Source organism: Aulostomus chinensis, chromosome 21 (genome assembly GCF_037954235.1).
Source record: "Aulostomus chinensis isolate RoL2024-O1b breed Wild chromosome 21, RoL_Achi_v1.0, whole genome shotgun sequence".
In the NCBI taxonomy this organism is placed as follows: domain Eukaryota; kingdom Metazoa; phylum Chordata; class Actinopteri; order Syngnathiformes; family Aulostomidae; genus Aulostomus; species Aulostomus chinensis.
Window position 1 is genome coordinate 24,711,045 of NC_141340.1, and position 20,157 is coordinate 24,731,201.

Below are 20,157 nucleotides of genomic sequence, written 5' to 3' on the forward strand. Positions count from 1 at the left end.
AATCAGAGAGCGGAGGTGGGCGGGACCTTGGAGTGGGCGTGGCTTAAATCCTAGTGCGGTTGCGTTGCAGCGCATACACAATGGCTGCTCGAAAGAGGGGAAAGCAAACAATTTTCAGGCCCGCCGCGTCTAGCAAAAAATATGAGAAAAAAATTATTAAAAATTCGGAAAATAGTTGAAAGTCAAGAAAAACGCAACGGAAAGGATGTTAAAGCGTCCGGGGTAAGTTTGGTGTAAAATAAGTAAATGGTGACTCAGTTCTTGAATTAAAATATCGGGGTTATTTAAATTATGAGAGAGGGGTGAGCTGAGGAAAAAGTTTGTGTTAATCAGAACCCAGTTCGGGACCACAGAGAAAACCCAGGCAAGGCTCCAGTACTGAAAAAAAGTTTTAAAAAATGATGTCACGGTTGATATTAGTGTACCAGCGCGTGTCCGCGAACGTTAACGGCCACGGAAAGAGTGGAACGGAGTGAAGTTGGGTAAAGTTGGTCACAGCAAACTCACTGGGTTTATTTAAATGCAATAAGGAGGCAGTGAGATGAGCACCGCCAGGAACCGACCTCCGGGAGTTCAGCGGTGTCACACTTTCCTGCGGGTTCTCCTCTCCGCGCTGCTCCTGCTGGTCAACACGTCGATCCCAGCATCTCCTCCCCGGACCAGCGGCTCCTGGGACATTTTCCTCATGTAACATGTCTGTTGGGCTAAACGGCACGTCGCACCGGAGCCGCTGCAGGTATCGATCAGTGACGAATTGCTTGTCAATAAAGTGTCAAAATGGAGGAGAAGCTGAGGCAGCGCCGCCGCCCTCCATGGCGCTGACAGCATCTTTGAAGCCTCCAAGTCAACTTGTGTCAAGTTAGTGTGGCAGGTTGCTCTGTCCACTGACGTCATGCAACTCTGCTGTGTGTGTGTGTGTGTGTGTGTGTGTGTGTGTGTGTGTGTGTGTGTGTGTGTCGGGGGGGGGGGGCCCCCCAGCCCCCCAGCAGGTTGTTTTTTGGGCTCTTTGAGGAGCTGAAGTCTGGAGACCCCCCCCCACACACACACACACACACACACACACACAGGTGTGGATCCGAGTGCCTCATGACGTCAGAGGCGTTGTTGGGTGCAGGTGATGCAGAGCTGGTCCAGGTGGCTCAGATGGAGCCACTCAGAAACGTGCTGGTGAGCCCACCTCTGACGTGGTCCTCATCTGCAGCTGTCAGCTGCGCCTGTGCTCCCAGTCTCTGCGTGACTGGACAGTCCTGGCGTCCGAAGGTGGAGGGGCAAAGGAGGAATCCGAGCCCCACTTTGCCGTCTTTACGTGAAACTGTGAATTCTGCCGAGTGTCTGAGCTGACGACTCCTGGCGTGCCGGAGCTCGGCGGTCGCTATCAGCTTCTTACCAGCCAGACTTTGGTCTTTTTATGGTTTGTTTTTGACTAAAAATGTCTGATTCTGGACACGTGCTTGGTGTGATGGCGGATGTGGAGTGAGGAGGGTGAGGGTTGGCGTCCTGTGGCCGGCTCACTGTGGCGGCCTGTTTTTGATGAGTTTGTGCTCTGATGAAACGTCAGGTACCAGGAAGCAGGGGCGCGCTCAGAGACGCTCACCTGCGTCCACTCAGTCACCAGGAGTTTGGAGTAAAACTCACCATTTCTCCTTCTGAATCATCAATGTGCTGATGCTAAACCGCTGTTTGAGACGGTTCAGGACGCACACACGTTATCGCTGTTCAAAATGAATACAACAGAAAAGTTCATCATCCAAACACAAAGAAAGAAACTGAGATTGAATGGCAGCAATTCATGAAACGGCGACATCACAGCTGCGGTCGCAGTAAATCATTGAATGTCAATTTTCAAGTGCAAAAGGAAACGTTGAGCTCTGAATCGTTGCTGTTGTTGCCTCAAAGATGTGGAGGTTGTGCAAACCTCCTCAAGCTTCCCAGCTGTCAGCTGTTGGCTTCCCTGCAGTCATTTCTTCATTTATTGTAGAATCTTACACATCAGACATTTGTAGATTGATCCTTCAGAAACTGTGTACTTCTACACACTTCAGGTGTAATTCAGCCACACTGAATCCTACTGAAACACTCTCCCTTGGTGATATTCACAAACCAACCATTTGTGCTGGGAGAAACATCCCAATCTTCTAGAAAACTTGAACCTGGGCTCCTATTGGCTCATTCTTCCAGCATGAAGTGAGCAGGATGGAACGAGCCGCCGTCCGTCGGCTTTCTTCTGGTGGTCATCAGCAGTCTGCCTGCACGCTGGTTGAGTCAATTTTCCACTTAAAATGTGCACAAGAAAAGATGGAGGACTTTTAGAAATGAGTCCATTCAGTCTGATGTGAGTCACGAGGAGGGGACGCCGCCGCTCGTCCTCGTCTCTCAGCTGAGTGTCTCGCATGTCTCTCTTGTGAAAGATGCAATTCAGAAATGAGTGAGGAGCTCAAGACGTGTGATCGTGGCAGGTCTATCTCAGGGGATCTCAGATCTGCAGGATCTGTTGGAGCAGAGCTGAGGGCTCTTCAGGTTCAGGGAAGGTGATCAACGCCAGCGTGCACCAATCAGCTGCGGCGCCGCACTGAGACCCAACCCAACCCACCTCGGGGTCGGTTTTGTGACTCGGATGCTCTTCGACTGTCTGTGTTGGGAACGGGGTCACCGTCTGAGTCGGTTCTTTGCTGCTAGTTCAGCTTGTGTGATCAGCTTCATGTACTCCACACTGTAGTACATTTACTTCAAGTGGGACTTTGTTGATTGGAGTTTCCGGTAGTACTCTGACAAGGACAGCAGGTGATGTGTGAGTGGTCGTCGCTAACAGGATCGGCCTGCTCACTGCCAGCAGCTCAACCACCGGCTGAAGTGAGTGAAGGTGGGCCCCTGTCTGAACCTGCAGTCTTGTAAAGGCCAGCAGGGGGCGACTCCAGGTGGGCTGCAGGAGGTGTTCTGATTGATCTGATATGATCACGAACCATTTTTAAAGCTCTAGAGCTTCACGTGCTCCTGCAGACGTCGCAGGCTCACAGACTTCAGGGCGTTATCAGGCTGTGGCTGCCGTCTTTTGGGCGGTGCTGTGACACTCAGAACGAGTCCTGCACCATCTTGCAGCTGAAACAGTCACAGCGCGCTAGGTTCCTGTTAGCGCTCCGCTCACTTGAATGTGGATAAATGAGCGAACTGACTAAATCAGACTAAATGAATCAAATTGTGTCAGCGAGTCACGGAAGGTAGTTGTGTGACCGTAGTCACAGCTGGTGTGTGCTGCAGCGCAGTACCGGGGTAGTACACGAGTACGTCTTCGGCGCACAGCTTCTTCTGTGCTTCAGCCACCAGTTGATGCTGGGTAGCAGCATAGCAGAAGCGTGCTCAGCTACTGCTCAGGCGTCTCCACGGTGACGTGAAGTGACGCGTGACCCCGCAGAGGTAGAAGAGGCCTGTCAGTCACCTGACTCTCCACAAATACATTCCTCTTTCTAGAATTACCAGTGATTTCTCTTCCCATTTAAAAGCTGTTGTTGTGTTGCTCATGGACAGAAGCCTCCGTTCCACTCTCTCCTTCCCTCCGAATTCTCACGTCTTTCAAAAACCCAACAAGTGAGCAAACCAGAGTGAAACGGGGCTTACCGGAAAATGAGCGAAGCCGGTGAAACGTTAAGAGACGGGAATAACGGGAAAGACTCAGGACATCAGGAACGCCAACATTTTTTAAATGTTGAAACTGTGGTTCTACTTATTAAAATTATTTGACGCCATTGTTGGGTCCCAGAGAACCAAACAAGCAGTTCTGAGTTCTAGGAACCCCCTGAGATGGAGGAAAGTGAGATTCATGTTTCAGGGCAGTTTACGGTTTAGAGGTGTGACAGAGTCTGAAACTGGTTCCGCCAACTTCAGTGCAAACTGTGCCAGAGCTCTAAGACCTGGTTCTGAACCGGGTCAGTTCAGACCTGCATTAAGCTGTGATCCAGTCAAAACTGGTCAGCTTTAAACACTGATGTGAACGCGCGCAGGGCGTGTTTGCTGCGTCTCCGTGCCCACTCATACCCCGTTATTCTTCTGAATGTGACAGTCGTCTCAATCTCAGTCGTATTAACAGCATATTCACAGTTTCCGTGCATCCGGGGTTTTACAGCAGTTTACCATCCTGCAGTCTAGGCTTCTCACCTGATAACTGCCAGATTACAGCGAGCATGAAAGATTCCTAAAATGTTCCTGGAACACATTCAAAGTCTATTAACGGCTTAACATGTGACAGTAAGACGAAGAAACAGTGGAATCACTCGCATCGTCACTGAGTTTTCTCTTTGTGAATGAGCATTCGCAGAAATGACGGTAGAAAATCTCAGTGTGTTTTACTTTGACTGGACTGGAGGGAAACAAATGACAACAAACTTAAGTTCCGCCCTGAGTCTCCCTAATGAGCATCGCTCGTCTGAACTGCATGCAAGTTGGGATTTTATCGTTTTCAGGATGCAGGGGCAGGAACTGGATGGTGCTGTTAAAGTAGTAGAGCAGGCAGGGATCTGGTCACTGGTGGTCACATGCAGAGACACCCACTCACCCTGAGCTGTCCACTCGGGATCGGATCACTCAGGATGCATCTCAATCCCGGACCTGATCAGGTTTGTCACTGGGGAAGAGTGACAGAGGCGATGTGAGGTCATCAGGAAGCCTCATAGGTGAATAAGCGTAAGGAAGTCCAGCTGAGCTGGTGACACGGACTGTGGCGATGAGAGGAACAGCTGGAAGTGCTGCAGCAGTCCAGAACCTACGAACCTCGGATTCTTAGTTACGCTTACTTAGTTCTAGTTGGTGCCTCAAATGTTGAATATCGACGCTAAGTATTTCTTTGACTCTGTTCGAGCATGTAAGTGTCAGGAGAGCCCCCGTCACTGATGGAGGCGCAGAGGTTGTTCCTTTTCTCTGAAAACTCACCTGTGATGGAGTGATGACTGGGAATCATCGCCGTATGACCAGTGGGTCGTCAGCCAAAGCCTACATGAATAATCCATTTTGTTCAGGAAGGAATGTGCTTCATCCAGGTGAAGATCAGCAGACCAGGAGCAGACTCCAGCTCCGACTGGCCAACGAAACCTTTCTACCAGACCTCCATTGGTGATTTCCCACATCATTCAACAGCTGGGTCAGAACACAGATGTGTTCAGTTTGGAAGTGATGTACTGCCACAGTGGAACAGCTGTGATGGAACCTGACCTGCGGGGTCACGGACCAAACCTCCATGATCAATGAAACACACAGAGCGGACGGGAACGCCATGCATGTGCAGGGCCAAGCGTGAGCTACCAGCCATCTTTGAATAGCAGATTTAGTTGTGCAGCTTGGGTCCTAATAGAGCGCCATACAGATGAGGTGCGTTTGTAGTCCAACAGGAAGCGGTCGTGTCAGGGATGGTGTGTTTGTAGTCCAACAGGAAGCGATCGTATCAGGGATGGTGCGTTTGTAGTCCAACAGGAAGCGGTCGTGTCAGGGATGGTGTGTTTGTAGTCCAACAGGAAGCGATCGTATCAGGGATGGTGCGTTTGTAGACCAACAGGAAGCGATCGTATCAGGGATGGTGCGTTTGTAGTCCAACAGGAAGCGGTCGTGTCAGGGATGGTGCGTTTGTAGTCCAACAGGAAGCGGTCGTGTCAGGGATGGTGCGTTTGTAGTCCAACAGGAAGCGGTCGTGTCAGGGATGGTGCGTTTGTAGTCCAACAGGAAGCGATCGTATCAGGGATGGTGTGTTTGTAGTCCAACAGGAAGCGGTCGTGTCAGGGATGGTGTGTTTGTAGTCCAACAGGAAGCGGTCGTGTCAGGGATGGTGTGTTTGTAGTCCAACAGGAAGCGGTCGTGTCAGGGATGGTGCATTTGTAGTCCAACAGGAAGCGATCGTATCAGGGATGGTGCGTTTGTAGTCCAACAGGAAGCGATCGTATCAGGGATGGTGCGTTTGTAGTCCAACAGGAAGCGATCGTATCAGGGATGGTGCGTTTGTAGTCCAACAGGAAGCGATCGTATCAGGGATGGTGTGTTTGTAGTCCAAAAGGAAGCGATCGTATCAGGGATGGTGTGTTTGTAGTCCAACAGGAAGCGATCGTATCAGGGATGGTGCGTTTGTAGTCCAACAGGAAGCGATCGTATCAGGGATGGTGCGTTTGTAGTCCAACAGGAAGTGGTCGTGTCAGGGATGGTGTGTTTGTAGTCCAACAGGAAGCGATCGTATCAGGGATGGTGCGTTTGTAGTCCAACAGGAAGTGGTCGTGTCAGGGATGGTGTGTTTGTAGTCCAACAGGAAGCGATCTTGTCAGGGATGGTGGTTTTTTTTTAGTCCAACAGGAAGTGGTCATCTACTGGTTCCTCCACCAACAGGAAGTGGTCATCTCCTGGTTCCTCCACCAACAGGAAGTGGTCATCTCCTGGTTCCTCCACCAACAGGAAGTGGTCATCTCCTGGTTCCTCCACCAACAGGAAGTGGTCTTCTCCTGGTTCCTCCCTCAACAGGAAGTGGTCATCTCCTGGTTCCTCCACCAACAGGAAGTGGTCATCTCCTGGTTCCTCCACCAACAGGAAGTGGTCATCTCCTGGTTCCTCCCCCAGCAGCCAATAGGATCGCTCCATGTGATTGTGGTGATTGAACCAGTAAATCAGCTCTGGTGAACAGAAGTTGATGATCTTCCAGGTTCAGTTCATCAGGATCGTCTTCATTAACTAAGTAGTGGTCAAACTTTATGCTATGAAGGAACTTTACTTCAACGCTGCAGGGAGACATGAAAGAATTACTTGGTCAAAGCTGTGACCTCTGACCTCAACAAACAGCGCTCTGTAATGGCGTCTCCATGTCAGCAGGTCAGTTTTCGCACTGGGTGTTCAGTGATGGTCAGGACAACAACAAGGCTGCAGAGGGGTTTGTGTAAAAAAGGCGTGTTGGCTCTGACTAACAGCTCAGGACCTGAACTTTAGAGCCAACCTAGGGAGATGTAGAGGATCATCAGGGACGCCTGTTGTGTTTGATAAAAGCTCAGATATGAATTTGAAGGATCCACCTGGAGGCTTTGGGTGAGATGGTGATTCATGTCTGATACAAGATTCTGTCTCTGTTAGGCTCCAGAAGTCTGAGCCACACAGATGATGTCTCTCTCTCTCTCTCTCTGTCTGTCTCTGTCTCTCTATCAGGCCCATGAGTCCGGGCGGTGTTGAGCGCAGAAAACTGGATAGAGTTGTCGCATCAGTACTAGTCGGGCAGAGTGCCCCTGTCCACATATCGGGTCAGCCTTAGGGTGCCATGGCCACAGGAACCCAGGGCCACCGTGACCACGTCCTGGAGAAAGCCAAGCTCGCGCCACCCACAGGGAGGCGCAAGAGAGCAGAGGGGAAGCCGAAGAAGAATTTTCCCTGCCAGGAGTGCCAGAAAGCTTTCAACAGTCTGGAGAAGTTGAAGGTGCACTCTTACTCTCACACAGGAGAAAGACCCTACCGCTGCTCCCACCCCGACTGCACCAAGGCCTTCGTCTCCAAGTACAAGCTGCTACGGTACAGACAAGCAGGCTGCCGCATGTAGCTCTGCCCTTTACACATTTGCTAACCCTGTGTGTCTTGTCTAGTTGTCCTCTCATGTTCAAGTGTGATGTAAGCATGCCTACTTGAAACGGTCTGAGTGCTCATAGAATCTCTCTGTGTTCCAAGGCATATGGCAACTCACTCGCCAGAAAAAAACCACAAGTGTTCATACTGTGAGAAAATGTTCCACCGCAAGGATCACTTAAAGAATCACCTGCACACTCATGACCCCTACAAGGAGGCCTTTGCCTGTCAGGAGTGTGGCAAGAGCTATAACACCAAGCTGGGCTTCAAGCGCCATCTCGCCCTTCACGCCGCCAACAGTGGAGACCTCACCTGCCAAGTGTGCCTGCAGCCGTTCCCCAGCACTGGGGTGCTCCTGGAACACCTCAAAACACATGCTGGCAAGTCCTCTGGCGGGACCAAAGAGAAAAAGCATCGTTGTGAGCATTGTGAGCGGCGATTTTACACCCGTAAAGATGTGCGGCGCCATATGGTGGTGCACACAGGACGGAAGGACTTCCTCTGTCAGTACTGTGCTCAGCGATTTGGGAGGAAGGACCACCTGACACGTCACGTGAAGAAGAGCCATGCCAGGGAGCTGCTGAGGGTCAAAACTGAGCCAGCTGATTCGCTGGAGCCTGTCGTCTACGACTTGGTGTCCGGGGGCATCAAGGGCGAGCTCCCAGGCATGCTGGCGACCAGGCCGCACCAGCTCAACATGTACACAGGCCCCGTCCTGGACACAGAGCCCTTCCCCACCCCCACACACCCCTTCTCCCTCAAGTACCCGCTGGGCTCCAACTTTACCTCATATGCCGTCTCCTCACAGGAGCGGGAGCAGAATCTAAAGGGAGAACTGGAGACCTACCTGATGGAGCTGCAGAGCGGCATGCCCTCCTCCTCCTCTGCAGCCCAAGAGCCCCAACTCTCCACCTCCAAGCTTGAGTTGGAGCCTCACGTGGGCGTGCTGGAGGAGCCGAGTGAGGAAGTGTCCAAAATGTCCACGTCAGTGGCAGCAGCTGCAGGCGACTCGCTGGCCTCATCTTCTTCTCTGATGGACTTCTCGCAACTTTTCAATTTCCTGCCGCTGAACGGGCCGCCGTACAACCAGGCGGGGGGCAGCGGGGGGCAGGGTGTCGCCTATCAACCCAACGAAGAGGCCTCACCTCTCGTCCCACTGCCCCCCCAGCCCTCCGAAGGCCCCGAGGCTGCAGAGAGTCCACTCCAAGGGCTCCCTTCCTCCTTCATATCCAACCTGAGCTCACCCACCACACTGCCTCGCTTCCATCAGGCTTTTCAGTGATCCAGTATGTAGTGTGCCCACACACACACACACACACACACACACACACACGTTCTCACCAGCAGACCAACACAGGAAGAAGATATTCACATCTCTGTCCAGTCAGTGAGACACCACCTGCTCACATGGTTCCGCTTGATCAGTTCTTCTCTTCACTTCTACAGTTGTGTTGACACCTTGATCATCTGATCATCAGCTGCCTCACAGGCTGATGGAGAAGCAAGGCTCCTGCACTGCTGCCAGTCGTGGTGGAGCTCCCTCAGCAACTAGCAGCTAGCAGCTAGCAGCACAGTGTTAGTCTCTCACCTTTTAGGTCAGCAGACCCAGGTGGTACCAGATGGAAAGACTTTCCACGCATTCAGTTTGGGTTGAAAAGGAAAATCAATTAAACCATCAAAATTTCAACATCCACTTTATAATTTCACCTGGTAAGGAGGTTAAAACTGTGACGTTTTGCAGATGTTTGGGTTTAGATTTCTATTACTAAACAACTCGACTTGAAAACAACAAAACTTTCAACCGAATTTTATTGAATCAACGCCACAAACAACATCAACCAAATATCAGCTTCTGATGTTGGAGGCCAGCTGGGAAACGACTTTGTCACAGAGTATCAGTGTACTGGGACATCGTCATGGTAGTACCACGCGTGTACTGGGACATCGTCGTGGTAGTACCACGCGTGTACTGGGACATTGTCGTGGTAGTACCACGCGTGTACACCCAGATACCACCAGTAGACTACAGCAGAGCATCCACACACACACACACACACACACACACAATCATGAAGCAAATTTTCCACAATAGAGTGAACTAACTAGCTAACTAACTAACTAACAGTGCAGTGCCTGGGTTTGTGTTTTGAGAATTCTGGGTTATCATTACTGCTATTGCATCGACCCCGGCGAGCTGTAGTGATGTATGTTGCTGTTTTGGTAGCTCTTTGACCTTTCGTTATGTCGTCAACCGTTGATGAATTTGCAGAAGGATTTGAAAGGACCTGAACCTGCCGTTTGATCTTTTAGCCCATTGGCACTTACTCAACGTATCGTTGACCACAAACCTGCTTTGTAGCACTTAGTCACCTCTTGCTCAAGCAGCAGGATGTGTACAAGGCAGCATCAGCGACCCATGAAACATCCGTCTGAGCAGCTGCTGCTGTGCGGCCTGATGGCTGTTCATGACCTCCAGACACACACGTGGACACACACACACACACTCACACACACACACACAGCGTGTGCTGTGACCTGCAACATAGCAGCATCTTCGTTTTCATCGTTGACTACATATTTACATCTGTATCCTCCAGATATTTATGCCACGCCCTTCCAACACAATTACATGTTGTTGTAGTAGTAGTAGTAGTACTAGTAGTAGTAGCAATAGGCTACTTGCTCATGCAAACACTTCCACCTTTGGCTTCCACTTTGTCTCTATAGGTATTTGATTCAGTCCGGACCCCCGCCAGGTTAACCCATCAGTTCCCAAACACAACAGGCATTTGAGGCAGCCATTGTTTGTCCTTCACTTCTAATTTGAAGAATACTGGGATTCTCCTGAGCCTCGTGAGCCGCTGTGCTCCTCGTGTCTGGGTTTCTCTCAACTCAGATCCTTGCAGGTTAATGGCTTTGATGTGGTGAAATCATTGGCTCCCTGGCGGGTGGGTTACTCAAGACAAGAACCTCAAACAAGCTAGAAATAAATGCATGGGATTAGTGAATGGGCTAAAACCCACTCCTGGTTTGGTCCTTTCAAATCAAAATGGGTCCAAGTTCATCCGTGAGACGGTACAGGGCACAACTGCTGACTCGCAGCGTTGCACTCGGGCATCAGTGGCGTCTTTCATTGAGCTGCTCCTGAGTTCTCACCTACACCAAAGCAATGTCAACCAAACCCAGACGGACTTCGCTGCTAGCAGCTGAGACGTTGCTGTGGGCGCGTCTGCGGTCTAGCGTGCACACGGTGTCCCCGGACTTCAGCTCAACCGCATAAAACCAACACCAGAGTTTATCCAGGCGGATGAATGGTGTCGCCGACCCAGACCCAGTGACTCTGATGTTTCTGTTATCAAGAGACACAGAAACTCAACCTTTGTCCCTCGCCATATCACCTGCCGTGTCACCTCGCCGTCCAAGTGAGACGTAGAAGTCCAGTCGTGGCTGTGAGAAGTCAGACTGTCACCTCAGCACAGTCACGTTCACCCAGGTTTGAAAACGACCCTGGCGTGGTTCCACCTGGTACAGAAGAGTGCAACTAAACATCAGGACGAAATTAGCTGTGATAGTCGCCCCCAACCCCATTCCGACCCAGAAACCTTCCCAGCAGAACCGGAGACCAGCCGGCTCAGGAGGAGCTTCTCTCTGACAAGAAAGTTCTACAATCAAAGCAACACGGCGTTATTAGTCACGACACGTCCGAATGTTGGCAAATGTAACTGAGAGGCGTGGCCACCAAATATTTGAGCTGCAACCTTTGAACTATGCAAAAATGTGCAAATTCAGTTCTTCCTCGTCTAATGTGGAACTCCTCAGTCGTCATGTGACCCAGATGAGGTGAAACAAATCTTGAAAATGTTAACGGATTATTGTTTATCAGCGACTTCTCTGAGTCGCTCCAGTGTTGGCGTCTCCCTGCACCTCGCTTCGGTGGCTCCTGTGAACTCTGACCCTCTGCCTTCAGCTGTGAAAGCTACAAACATGACAGCTGGGACCACGTTGGCGGCAAGGCTGGGAGACACAATGCTGTGTTTACACTTCCACAACGCTAAAGCAGGACAAAGGAAATGGTTGCAGGCTCTCTATCATGCAGTTGAGAATGTAGGAAGGAATATTGGTCTCCTTCCTGCTCTGGTTCCACCAGGTGTGAAGGCGTTCCACTGAATTCCATCCAGCAGGCCGCACTTCACGTTGTGCATCACTTATCCCTAACACACATGAGCTGAAGCCGTGCAGGTCTCCAGCTAACGGACACATGTATGTGTCACGTGGCAACCAGCCAGTCTGGGTCTTTGGTGTCTGACTCTGAGATGCCACGCCTGTAGTCACACCTGAGGTCAGACCTCCCTGATCCCACACAGGCCCATGCCGTTTTCACACTCAAAGACCTATGAATTGCCTTGGCCGAGTATCCGGCGTTTTGGCCAGATAGATCATGTGAATGCGAGCCCTAGTTTCTCTCCAGGGGACTGCAGCCAGCAACAGGAGGTGTGGTCTAGTGGCACATCCTGATAACATGTCACACGTTATGCTAGGCGTGTCCAAAGTCTTCAGTTCATAAATAACCTGTGCCTTGTTGTGAGGCAAGTCGCATTCCGTCATCTTCCTGGCCAGATTTTCACCGTTCCTGAAATGTTCTGGTGAATGCCCTCCTCTGCTCGGAGGCCGAGGAGCTGGCGGGTCTCAGTTTCTCCCCAGTTGGCCATCGTCCAGAATGTTTGATGTATCTTGAGCTTGGAACTCGCAGGTGGAGTTTTCTCGTCTCTCTCTCTTGTGTGCGAGTGTTGTCCCGATGTTGTTGTCTGTTTTCCTGTGTTTATTCATGTCCTGCTGGATAGGCTACGTCATCACTACACCCAAAACTCTGTGTCAGAGTGGGCAGACTGTTCAGATCAAACTCTCCCTGGCAAAAACACGAGGGTTGGAGGCGGGTAAATTGGCGTGGTGATTTCTCCCCCCAGCCCGTGTCGCTCGGTGTGAACACAACAGGCACCCCGGCAATTTGAGGGGCAAAAACGCGGCTTTTGTGGCAGCGTGAAAAAGGCTTGAGTGTCTGAAAGGGTCGACAGAATTCTGCAGTTTTACTTCTGGGTTGTACAAGGGTTGCCAACAACTCGGGACAGGTGACTCTAACCAGGCGAGTGCAGGACAGGACGCCGTTGGCCGTTAGGAGACGACGGCGCTGCGGGAGGGTTTGAGGTTTATCGATGCTGAGGAATCAGGTCTTACTTGCCTTACCTTCACTACCTTACTTACAGTTCAGTGTGCAAGTGTCAAGTGCAATTGTGGCTAAAGCTGCTACCAGCAGCATCCGACTCTTCAGGTCACAGTTTGTTAGCTTCCCTGGGCGTGAGACTTGGCTCAGTAGCGTGTTTGCGGGGCAGCTTAGGGTTAGCTAGCATGAATCATGAGCATAACCCAGCCCGTCCTCCTCCCAGCCTGCTCACATAGAGATCAGAGTCGTCGTAGGCCTCGGGAGACGTGCACATCAAAACCTGTACAGTACTTAAGTTTAACCTGTAGTACCTCAAACTTGACCCTTCACTCCAGAAACACTATCAGAGGTTTTGTGATCGGTGCAGCGTTCTGATGAGTCAAAGCCCATCTCCCGCAATCCCAACGACTTCAGAAGAAAAAGCTTCTTTAGCATCGTGATGACGTTCAATCAAAAACGAAAAGGAAAAAATATACAGGGGATTTTCAGATAGTAAAAGTACTGTATATCTTACCATGGACTGAAAACTTGTAATGCTGGAGCAAGAAGGTCTGATATGTGACTATCTTGATACGGAAGCTCCAGTGTTTCGCCACCATTCTTGAGCGAGGCTTCGGCAGGTTGCAGGTTGCCTGTGTCCCCTGGTCACGATGTCTCATCGTGTTGCTTTCGGCCGTTAGAGAGAAACTGATGGAGCGCAGGGTTGGGACGTTCGAGCGAGAGAGCTGTTGACGCTGCATTTGAAAAGCCACATTAGACCCACGACGATGACGTTTTCTGCCACGGCAAACCAGAGTTCTTTTGGAAGGTGATGTCACCGGCGTCACCTGCAGCAACCGTGCGGGTCTCAAACTGGCATCTCAAAGCTCAGAACCACTGGTCGAGCGTCTGTGTTTGATGAGCTGGGAGAGAGAAACCCAGAACGTCCAGTTGCGGATGTTGAGTTTGTATGCAACTTAAATTTAGAACCTTTGATATTTCACATCAAACACACATTTAATAGAGCGTGTAGGTCGGGTCAGGTGATGACTACTGAACTAGAGCAGGACCGGCGCCTCCACCAGGGCCGATGGGCCCCGCCATGTTGTGTTGAACAACCAGACTGAAAATTGAATGACTAAGAAGCATTTATCCCCCCGTGAGCCCCACGCCGCCGGTAACACGACTCCCACTAAGTCGCACTTGCTGGTGATCTCGTTTCTCTTAAACTATATTTTGGTGCTGCTATCTCAACTGCCGTCACGTGACCTTAGTGCTGACAACCTGTCGTCAGTCCCACCAACAAAAACAGCTGCAGGAAGAGTCACGCAGAAGAAGACGATGGCGGACAAACATCCACAAGTACGGACAAATGTGGGAGAGACGTCAGCCCCCCGGGACCTGCTCCCCTCCGGAACCGGGCTCCAGGATCCGCCCCTCGTGTTCTCATTTACCTCACATCTGGGTGCGCTCGGAGGTTCACAGCTGGTGGTGAGCTGGAAGCGCCGCGGTGCCTTGTTTCCTCCGCTCCCCTTCGTCAGTGGCGGCGCTCGGTCACACACGAGCGGAGACTATATTTTTCCGAGTTGTGTGAAATGTAGAGTTGAATGTTTCAAAGCATTTATGGAAGTTTGCTATCCTTGTGAGGGCTTGTGGTTTTACAAGACGGTAGCAAGCCGCTTTTTGTAATCATAGCACTTTTTGTAAATTGAATGCCTTCATTTCCTCCCATACCTTTGTGTTTAAAACCTTTATTACAAATGTATAGATGATATATTTAGCTCTTCTAGAGAACAATAACATGTAAATACAATATCAAATGTTTTATTTTTACAGGTACAATTTTGACAGTGTTTTTCCTATCAAAGTGTCATGTTTGCTTTACTTGCACAAGTGTTCTGTGTATGGAATTGAGGGGTCTTTAACAAATATTGTACCTGAAACAGATTTATTGTCTAGGCCAGGTTTTCGTATCTGACCGTTCAGTCGCAGGCTGCCACGTCTCTGAAGGCCTGTTGTAGAGCACTTAGTTCAACCTCTGCTCAAGAGTTGTTCAGTTCGCTGGTAAAAAGACAAGCAGGACGGATGTTTGGGCAGCGCCGCAGTGACGGTGGCGTCCATCATCCTCACCTCAGTGGGACATCTTGAGAAACTTGATCTCTTACTGGTTTGTGACGGAAAGCTGTTACGAGGACACTTTTTTTTTTTCCAGACAGCCAAATTAAAATCGCAAGTAACTGTGGATAAAAAGTGAAAGACAAACTCCGCATTGAAGAAAGAGTTAGAATTATTAAGCTAATCTGAACTGTTTGCACTCCAAAAACTCAACATCTTACCAAGTATATTTGTGTGGTTACGAGTCAGAGCATCACCAAGACTGAACAAGAGCTAAACTAGAAGAATAAACACTGAATGTGCGCGACCACCTGTCCGCACTGCCAGTCTTTTACTGGACAAAGACGCTTTTCTGTCGTCAGTAAAACGGTGTCCCAGTGAGGCAAGCAGACATCTGCTGCACGCCACCCATCGGGACTGGAGCGCGACAGAAATACCTGGTAAGATGAGCCGTTTTTGCAGCGCGGGGATGAAGAGCAGGAGGAGCCGGACCTGCGGCTCCTCGTGTCAAACGTCTTGATAAGCTTCAGTGGTACCAGTGAACTTTATTGAATGTGTATGTAAGAAACACTGCAATACTGCAATATATTTTGGTCTCGGATCAAGCTGCTAACACACTTCTAAAGCTCCTCAAGGTGCTACAGACCTCTTTTCTAGATCTTAAACGTATCGTTTGTACAAAGTATCCAGTTCAGCTGAACAGCTGGCATGTGTGTGCCTGGTTGTGCTACATATACACATACATGCGTACATATATGTGTAATGTGTACACATATATGTATATATACATATATGTGTATATACACATATTCACATGTGTATATAACATGTATACGTGTGTATATGTATAAATATATATGTACATATATATAGATATATACACACACATACATATCTACATATATTTTTATTGTACTGTGACCTTTGTAGTCTTCTGACAGACTTGCCCCCCCCCCCCCCCCCCCCCCATTGGGAAGCCTGGTCATGTGGGCGATGACGTGACGATGCTAACACGACTCCATGTGAGGGCACTGACATGAGCTGAAGGTTCGGAGGTGAACTGCATTCCAGCCATGTTGGTTTTGTCTCCGCTGCATTTCAGTGCCCTCCTGTGACAGCGATGGACTCCATGCTAATTCTCAATATTCAAATCTATTTTACAAACTACTGTTGTATTTTTGTATAAATATAGGCAAAGTAATTCACAAACATATATGACTAAATGTATATGTTTATAGTGGTGTAAAGTAGGAATCAATGCTGCAGCTTTTATCTGTTGTTTTTGAAACATTGACATAATCCAAAGAGGCAGATTATTTATTGTCTGGCAGAATAACCTGATTTTTATGGACAAACTTTGCTGCTATAAGAGAGAAGAGCTGCAGTCGTCAACTCCAGTGTTTCACACATGTACTGAAAGTTCAATAAACATACGAGAAGGATCCAGCCGAGGCTCTGTGTGTGTGTGTGTGTGTGTGTGTGTGTGTGTGTGTGTGTGTGTGTGTGTGATTAACTACATTCAACCATGTGCAGCGGCGTCTGGCTGCTGAACCTAAGCGGCGGTGGCAGCGGCAGCCTGAGGAGGATGCTCTAATTCTGCATTTCTCCTTTGGTCAACAAATCCAACAAAAAGACCAGAACCAGCAGTGAGTGGATCTCTGGTGGGCCGGGTCAGCTGCTCTCAGAACCGACCTCAGGGTTCTTCATGGGGACCTGACAGTAACTAGCGTGTATTTGCTAGGGACTATTTTCCAGGTGGATTGATCCATATTTGTGTGCTTGGCGTTGGTCCGCTGCTGCTTCTCCACCAGGCCAGTCGAGGCAGAAGGCTGCCCCGCCCCCCCAGCTGAAGACAAGCACCAGGTGTGGGTTGTTACTTGGAGAGATGCCATGGAAACAGGGACCAGTGAGAGTGTGAGGGAATGAGAGTGAGTGTGTGAGTGAGTGAGAGTGTGTGAGTGAGTGTGTGTGTGAGAGTGTGACGGAGTGAGTGTGTGTGTGTGAGTGTGTGTGAGAGAGTGTGTGAGTGAGAGTGTGACGGAGTGAGTGTGTGAGTGAGAGTGTGACGGAGTGAGTGTGTGAGAGAGTGTGTGAGTGAGAGAGAGTGTGTGTGTGAGTGTGTGAGTGACAGTGTGAGTGAGTGAGTGTGTATGAGTGAGAGTGTGCGAGTGAGAGTGTGTGAGTGTGTGTGAGTGAGTGTGTGAGTGAGAGTGTGAAGGAGTGAGTGTGTGAGAGAGTGTGTGAGTGAGAGAGAGTGTGTGTGTGAGTGTGTGAGTGACAGTGTGTGAGTGAGAGTGTGACAGAGTGAGTGTGACGGAGTGAGTGTGTGAGTGAGTGTGTGAGTGAGTGTGACTGAGTGAGTGTGTGTGAGTGAGTGAGTGTGTATGAGTGAGAGTGTGTGAGTGTGTGTGAGTGAGTGAGTGAGTGTGTGTGAGTGAGTGAGTGTGTCCTTGAGGCATATGGAGATGAAGCAGAATGTGTCATGTAGAATGTGATTGTTTGGTGTTGCATGGCATGCTGGGAGATTTCACTTAAGACTGAACCCCCCCATGAAGCACGTCACACAAACACACACACGGAGTGTAAATGTGCGTGTGGAGCAGCTCAACGGATCAACCTCGTGAACCCGGTGAACTTGCACCGCACCTCCGGGCCGCTGGGCGGCGCTGCGGCGGCCGCAGACTAAAAGCCCCTCGGCGGCTCCCGCGCCTCCAGTCGGCGGCGGGTTCGCGCTGCTCTCCTCCACGCGATGCCGTCTCCAATCCCCGTGAGCCGTCTGCTGCCCCGAGACCTGCACCCCTGCGTGGACATCGGCACGCGCAGCAGCCCCCTGGCCAAGCACGCGCACGGTGACCGCTTGCAGGTGCCGGCGCGGCGGCTGCACGACGGGGCCGCCGGCCGCCTCCGCGCCTCCGTCGTCCGCTGGGAGGAGTTGCGCTGCGTGCTGCCCGTCGGCTCCGGAGGGTTCGGCTCGGTGTACCGGGCGGAGTACCTGGGCCGGACGGTGGCTCTGAAGCAGGTGAAGAAGAGCCACAAGAACCAGCTGGCGTCGCGGCAGAGCTTCTGGGCGGAGCTAAACGCCGCGCACCTGCGTCACGCCAACATCGTGCGCGTCATCGCGGCGACCACGTGCGTCCCGGCGGGCCTGGAGGCCGAGGGCAGCATCGGAACCGTTTTGATGGAGTTCGTGGGCAGCAGGAACCTGCAGCAGGTCATCTACGGCGGCGCGGAGCCGCTGGGGGCGGAGCGCTGGATCCGCTTCTCCGAAGACATCGCGCGCGGCCTGCAGTTCCTGCACGCGCACCGGGTCGTGCACCTGGACATCAAACCAGCCAACGTGCTCGTGTCCGGCGAGGACGCCTGCAAGATCGCGGACTTCGGTTGCTCTCTGAAGCTCGAGCGCGGCCGCGAGGTCAGTGACGTCAGCCCGCACCTGAGCCACGCCGGCGGTACGTACACCCACCGCGCCCCCGAGCTGCTACGGGGCGAGGCGGTGTCCGCCAAGGCCGACATCTTCTCGTTCGGGATCACGCTGTGGCAGCTGGTCACGAGGGAGCAGCCCTACACCGGAGACCGGCAGCACGTGCTTTACGCGGTGGTGGCGCACAACCTGCGGCCGCCGGTGCGGGAGCACGAGGCCTTCCGGACAGAGCAGGGGCGGCTCTGCGGGGCCCTGCTGGGCCGCTGCTGGGGGGCGGAGGCCCGCGGGAGACCCAGCGCCGAGGAGCTGCTGACCCACCTGGTGCAGGTGCGGGGGGCGGGGTGCAGCTGACTCTTGGAATCCTCCAGGACGACCTTGAGACAGGAGTCCAGCCTGAGGCTTGATCCTGCACGCAGTCACTCAGGGTTTTGTTCTCTTGTACTTTAATTATTTGCTGAGTATTTGTTTTTAAAGAAACCTGTTTCTTTGAAGCCGCCTGGCCAGAAGGGAGGCTCGGTGGCGCCCCCTACATTGCTTGTGTGATGGCGGCTGTGGGGAGTGTAGTAGTGTAGGAGTGTGGCTCTACTACTGGAAGGAAAAATTACCCTTTTAAAAAAAGCACTTTGTAGTTTTACTGCAGTGGGGGTCCATGTACTTGTGCTGCTGCAGTCTGTGACTTTTATGCTGAATGTCTGAATCTTTAAACGTCTTGTTTGTAATGTGAGATTTAAGTGTTTTCATTAAATTGACTGTTTCACGTCTGGGCTCTTCCTCCCGTCCTCAGCAGCAGCAGGTCGCACCGTCCTCCGGCATGTGACCTCAGTGTCTGGCGGGTTTGACGTTCTTGGGATGAGAACCCTTCACAAATCTGCTTTGATGGCGTCAGACGTGATCTGGATCAGACCAGCCGGTGCCTCTGGGGCAGATGGACCTGGTCCTGGACCTGGACCTGGTCCTGGTTCTGGTCCTGGTCCCGGCGCGAGTCGTCCTTGGAAGACATGAAGTTGGTGGGGAAAAAAGTTTGAAAAGGATCAGATGAGTAAAAGTAACACAGGCCTGCCAAGAGCAAAGGTCATGTGATCGGTGGTCCTGCGTCGTTTGCAATCTCGCTCATTTTGTCCAATCAGGTCAAGTTCTTGAGACATGGGGTTGTAAAATAATCAACTCCCTTTGACTGTTTACCTTTCATCTTGGAAAATGTGCTTCACAAACAGGAGCATTTTAAGGAACAAACCCCAGAACGACTGTACGTTCGCCAAACGCTCATCGTGGATGAAGGTCTCTAGCGGACCTGATCAGAGAAAACGGCTCTTAATTTGGGATTGGGCTCAACAAAATACACACAAATCAGGTGACAAACCTTGGACCTTTTTAGAGTTTAGACGCAGGCCAGGGTTAGAAATGACATGATTCCATGTTGGGTCCGGCGCGCGCGCGCGTGTGTGTGGTGTGTGTGTGTGTGTGTGTGTGTGTGTGTGTGTGTGTGTCAGGAGACTCTGAGGCTGCGCTGACAAACTCCGGTGAATGTTTGTCGACGAGCCGAGAACTCTAGAACCTCCCAGGACCCCCGCAGTGAGAAGCTGGTGCTGGACCCGTCCAGTGGTTGGAGAGGAGTGTTGACATGATCGCAGCGCTCCTGCAGTACCTGAAGGTAACACAGCGCTCCTGCAACACCTGAAGGTAACACAGCGTGACTGGAACACCTGAAGGTAACACAGCGCTCCTGCAACACCTGAAGGTAACACAGCGCTCCTGCAACACCTGAAGGTAACACAGCGTGACTGCAACACCTGAAGGTAACACAGCGCTCCTGCAACACCTGAAGGTAACACAGCGTGACTGGAACACCTGAAGGTAA

General features: G+C 51.2%; 2 protein-coding genes across 5 annotated transcripts; both read left to right on the forward strand.

Moving 5' to 3' along the window:
* The first annotated feature begins 19 nt into the window (after positions 1-19).
* Positions 20-15,679, forward strand: plag1 (pleiomorphic adenoma gene 1). 4 transcript variants are annotated; one of them, XM_086191919.1, is made up of 4 exons: positions 20-222; positions 7,159-7,515; positions 7,669-8,852; positions 9,013-15,679. In XM_086191919.1, the coding sequence occupies exons 2-3, from the start codon at positions 7,268-7,270 to the stop codon at positions 8,846-8,848; spliced, it is 1,428 nt and encodes a 475-aa protein (XP_086048045.1). In that variant the 5' UTR covers positions 20-222; positions 7,159-7,267; the 3' UTR covers positions 8,849-8,852; positions 9,013-15,679. The 4 variants fall into 4 exon arrangements, with proteins under 4 accessions (XP_086048045.1, XP_086048044.1, XP_086048046.1 ...); XM_086191918.1 differs by having other exon boundaries at positions 7,669-15,679; XM_086191920.1 differs by lacking the exon at positions 20-222 and adding an exon at positions 472-736 and having other exon boundaries at positions 7,669-15,679.
* Positions 15,680-17,458: 1,779 nt separating this feature from the next.
* On the forward strand, positions 17,459-19,060 carry mos (MOS proto-oncogene, serine/threonine kinase). Its single transcript, XM_086191340.1, has one exon. The coding sequence runs from the start codon at positions 17,628-17,630 to the stop codon at positions 18,648-18,650; it is 1,023 nt and encodes a 340-aa protein (XP_086047466.1). The 5' UTR covers positions 17,459-17,627; the 3' UTR covers positions 18,651-19,060.
* The last annotated feature ends 1,097 nt before the right edge of the window (positions 19,061-20,157 follow it).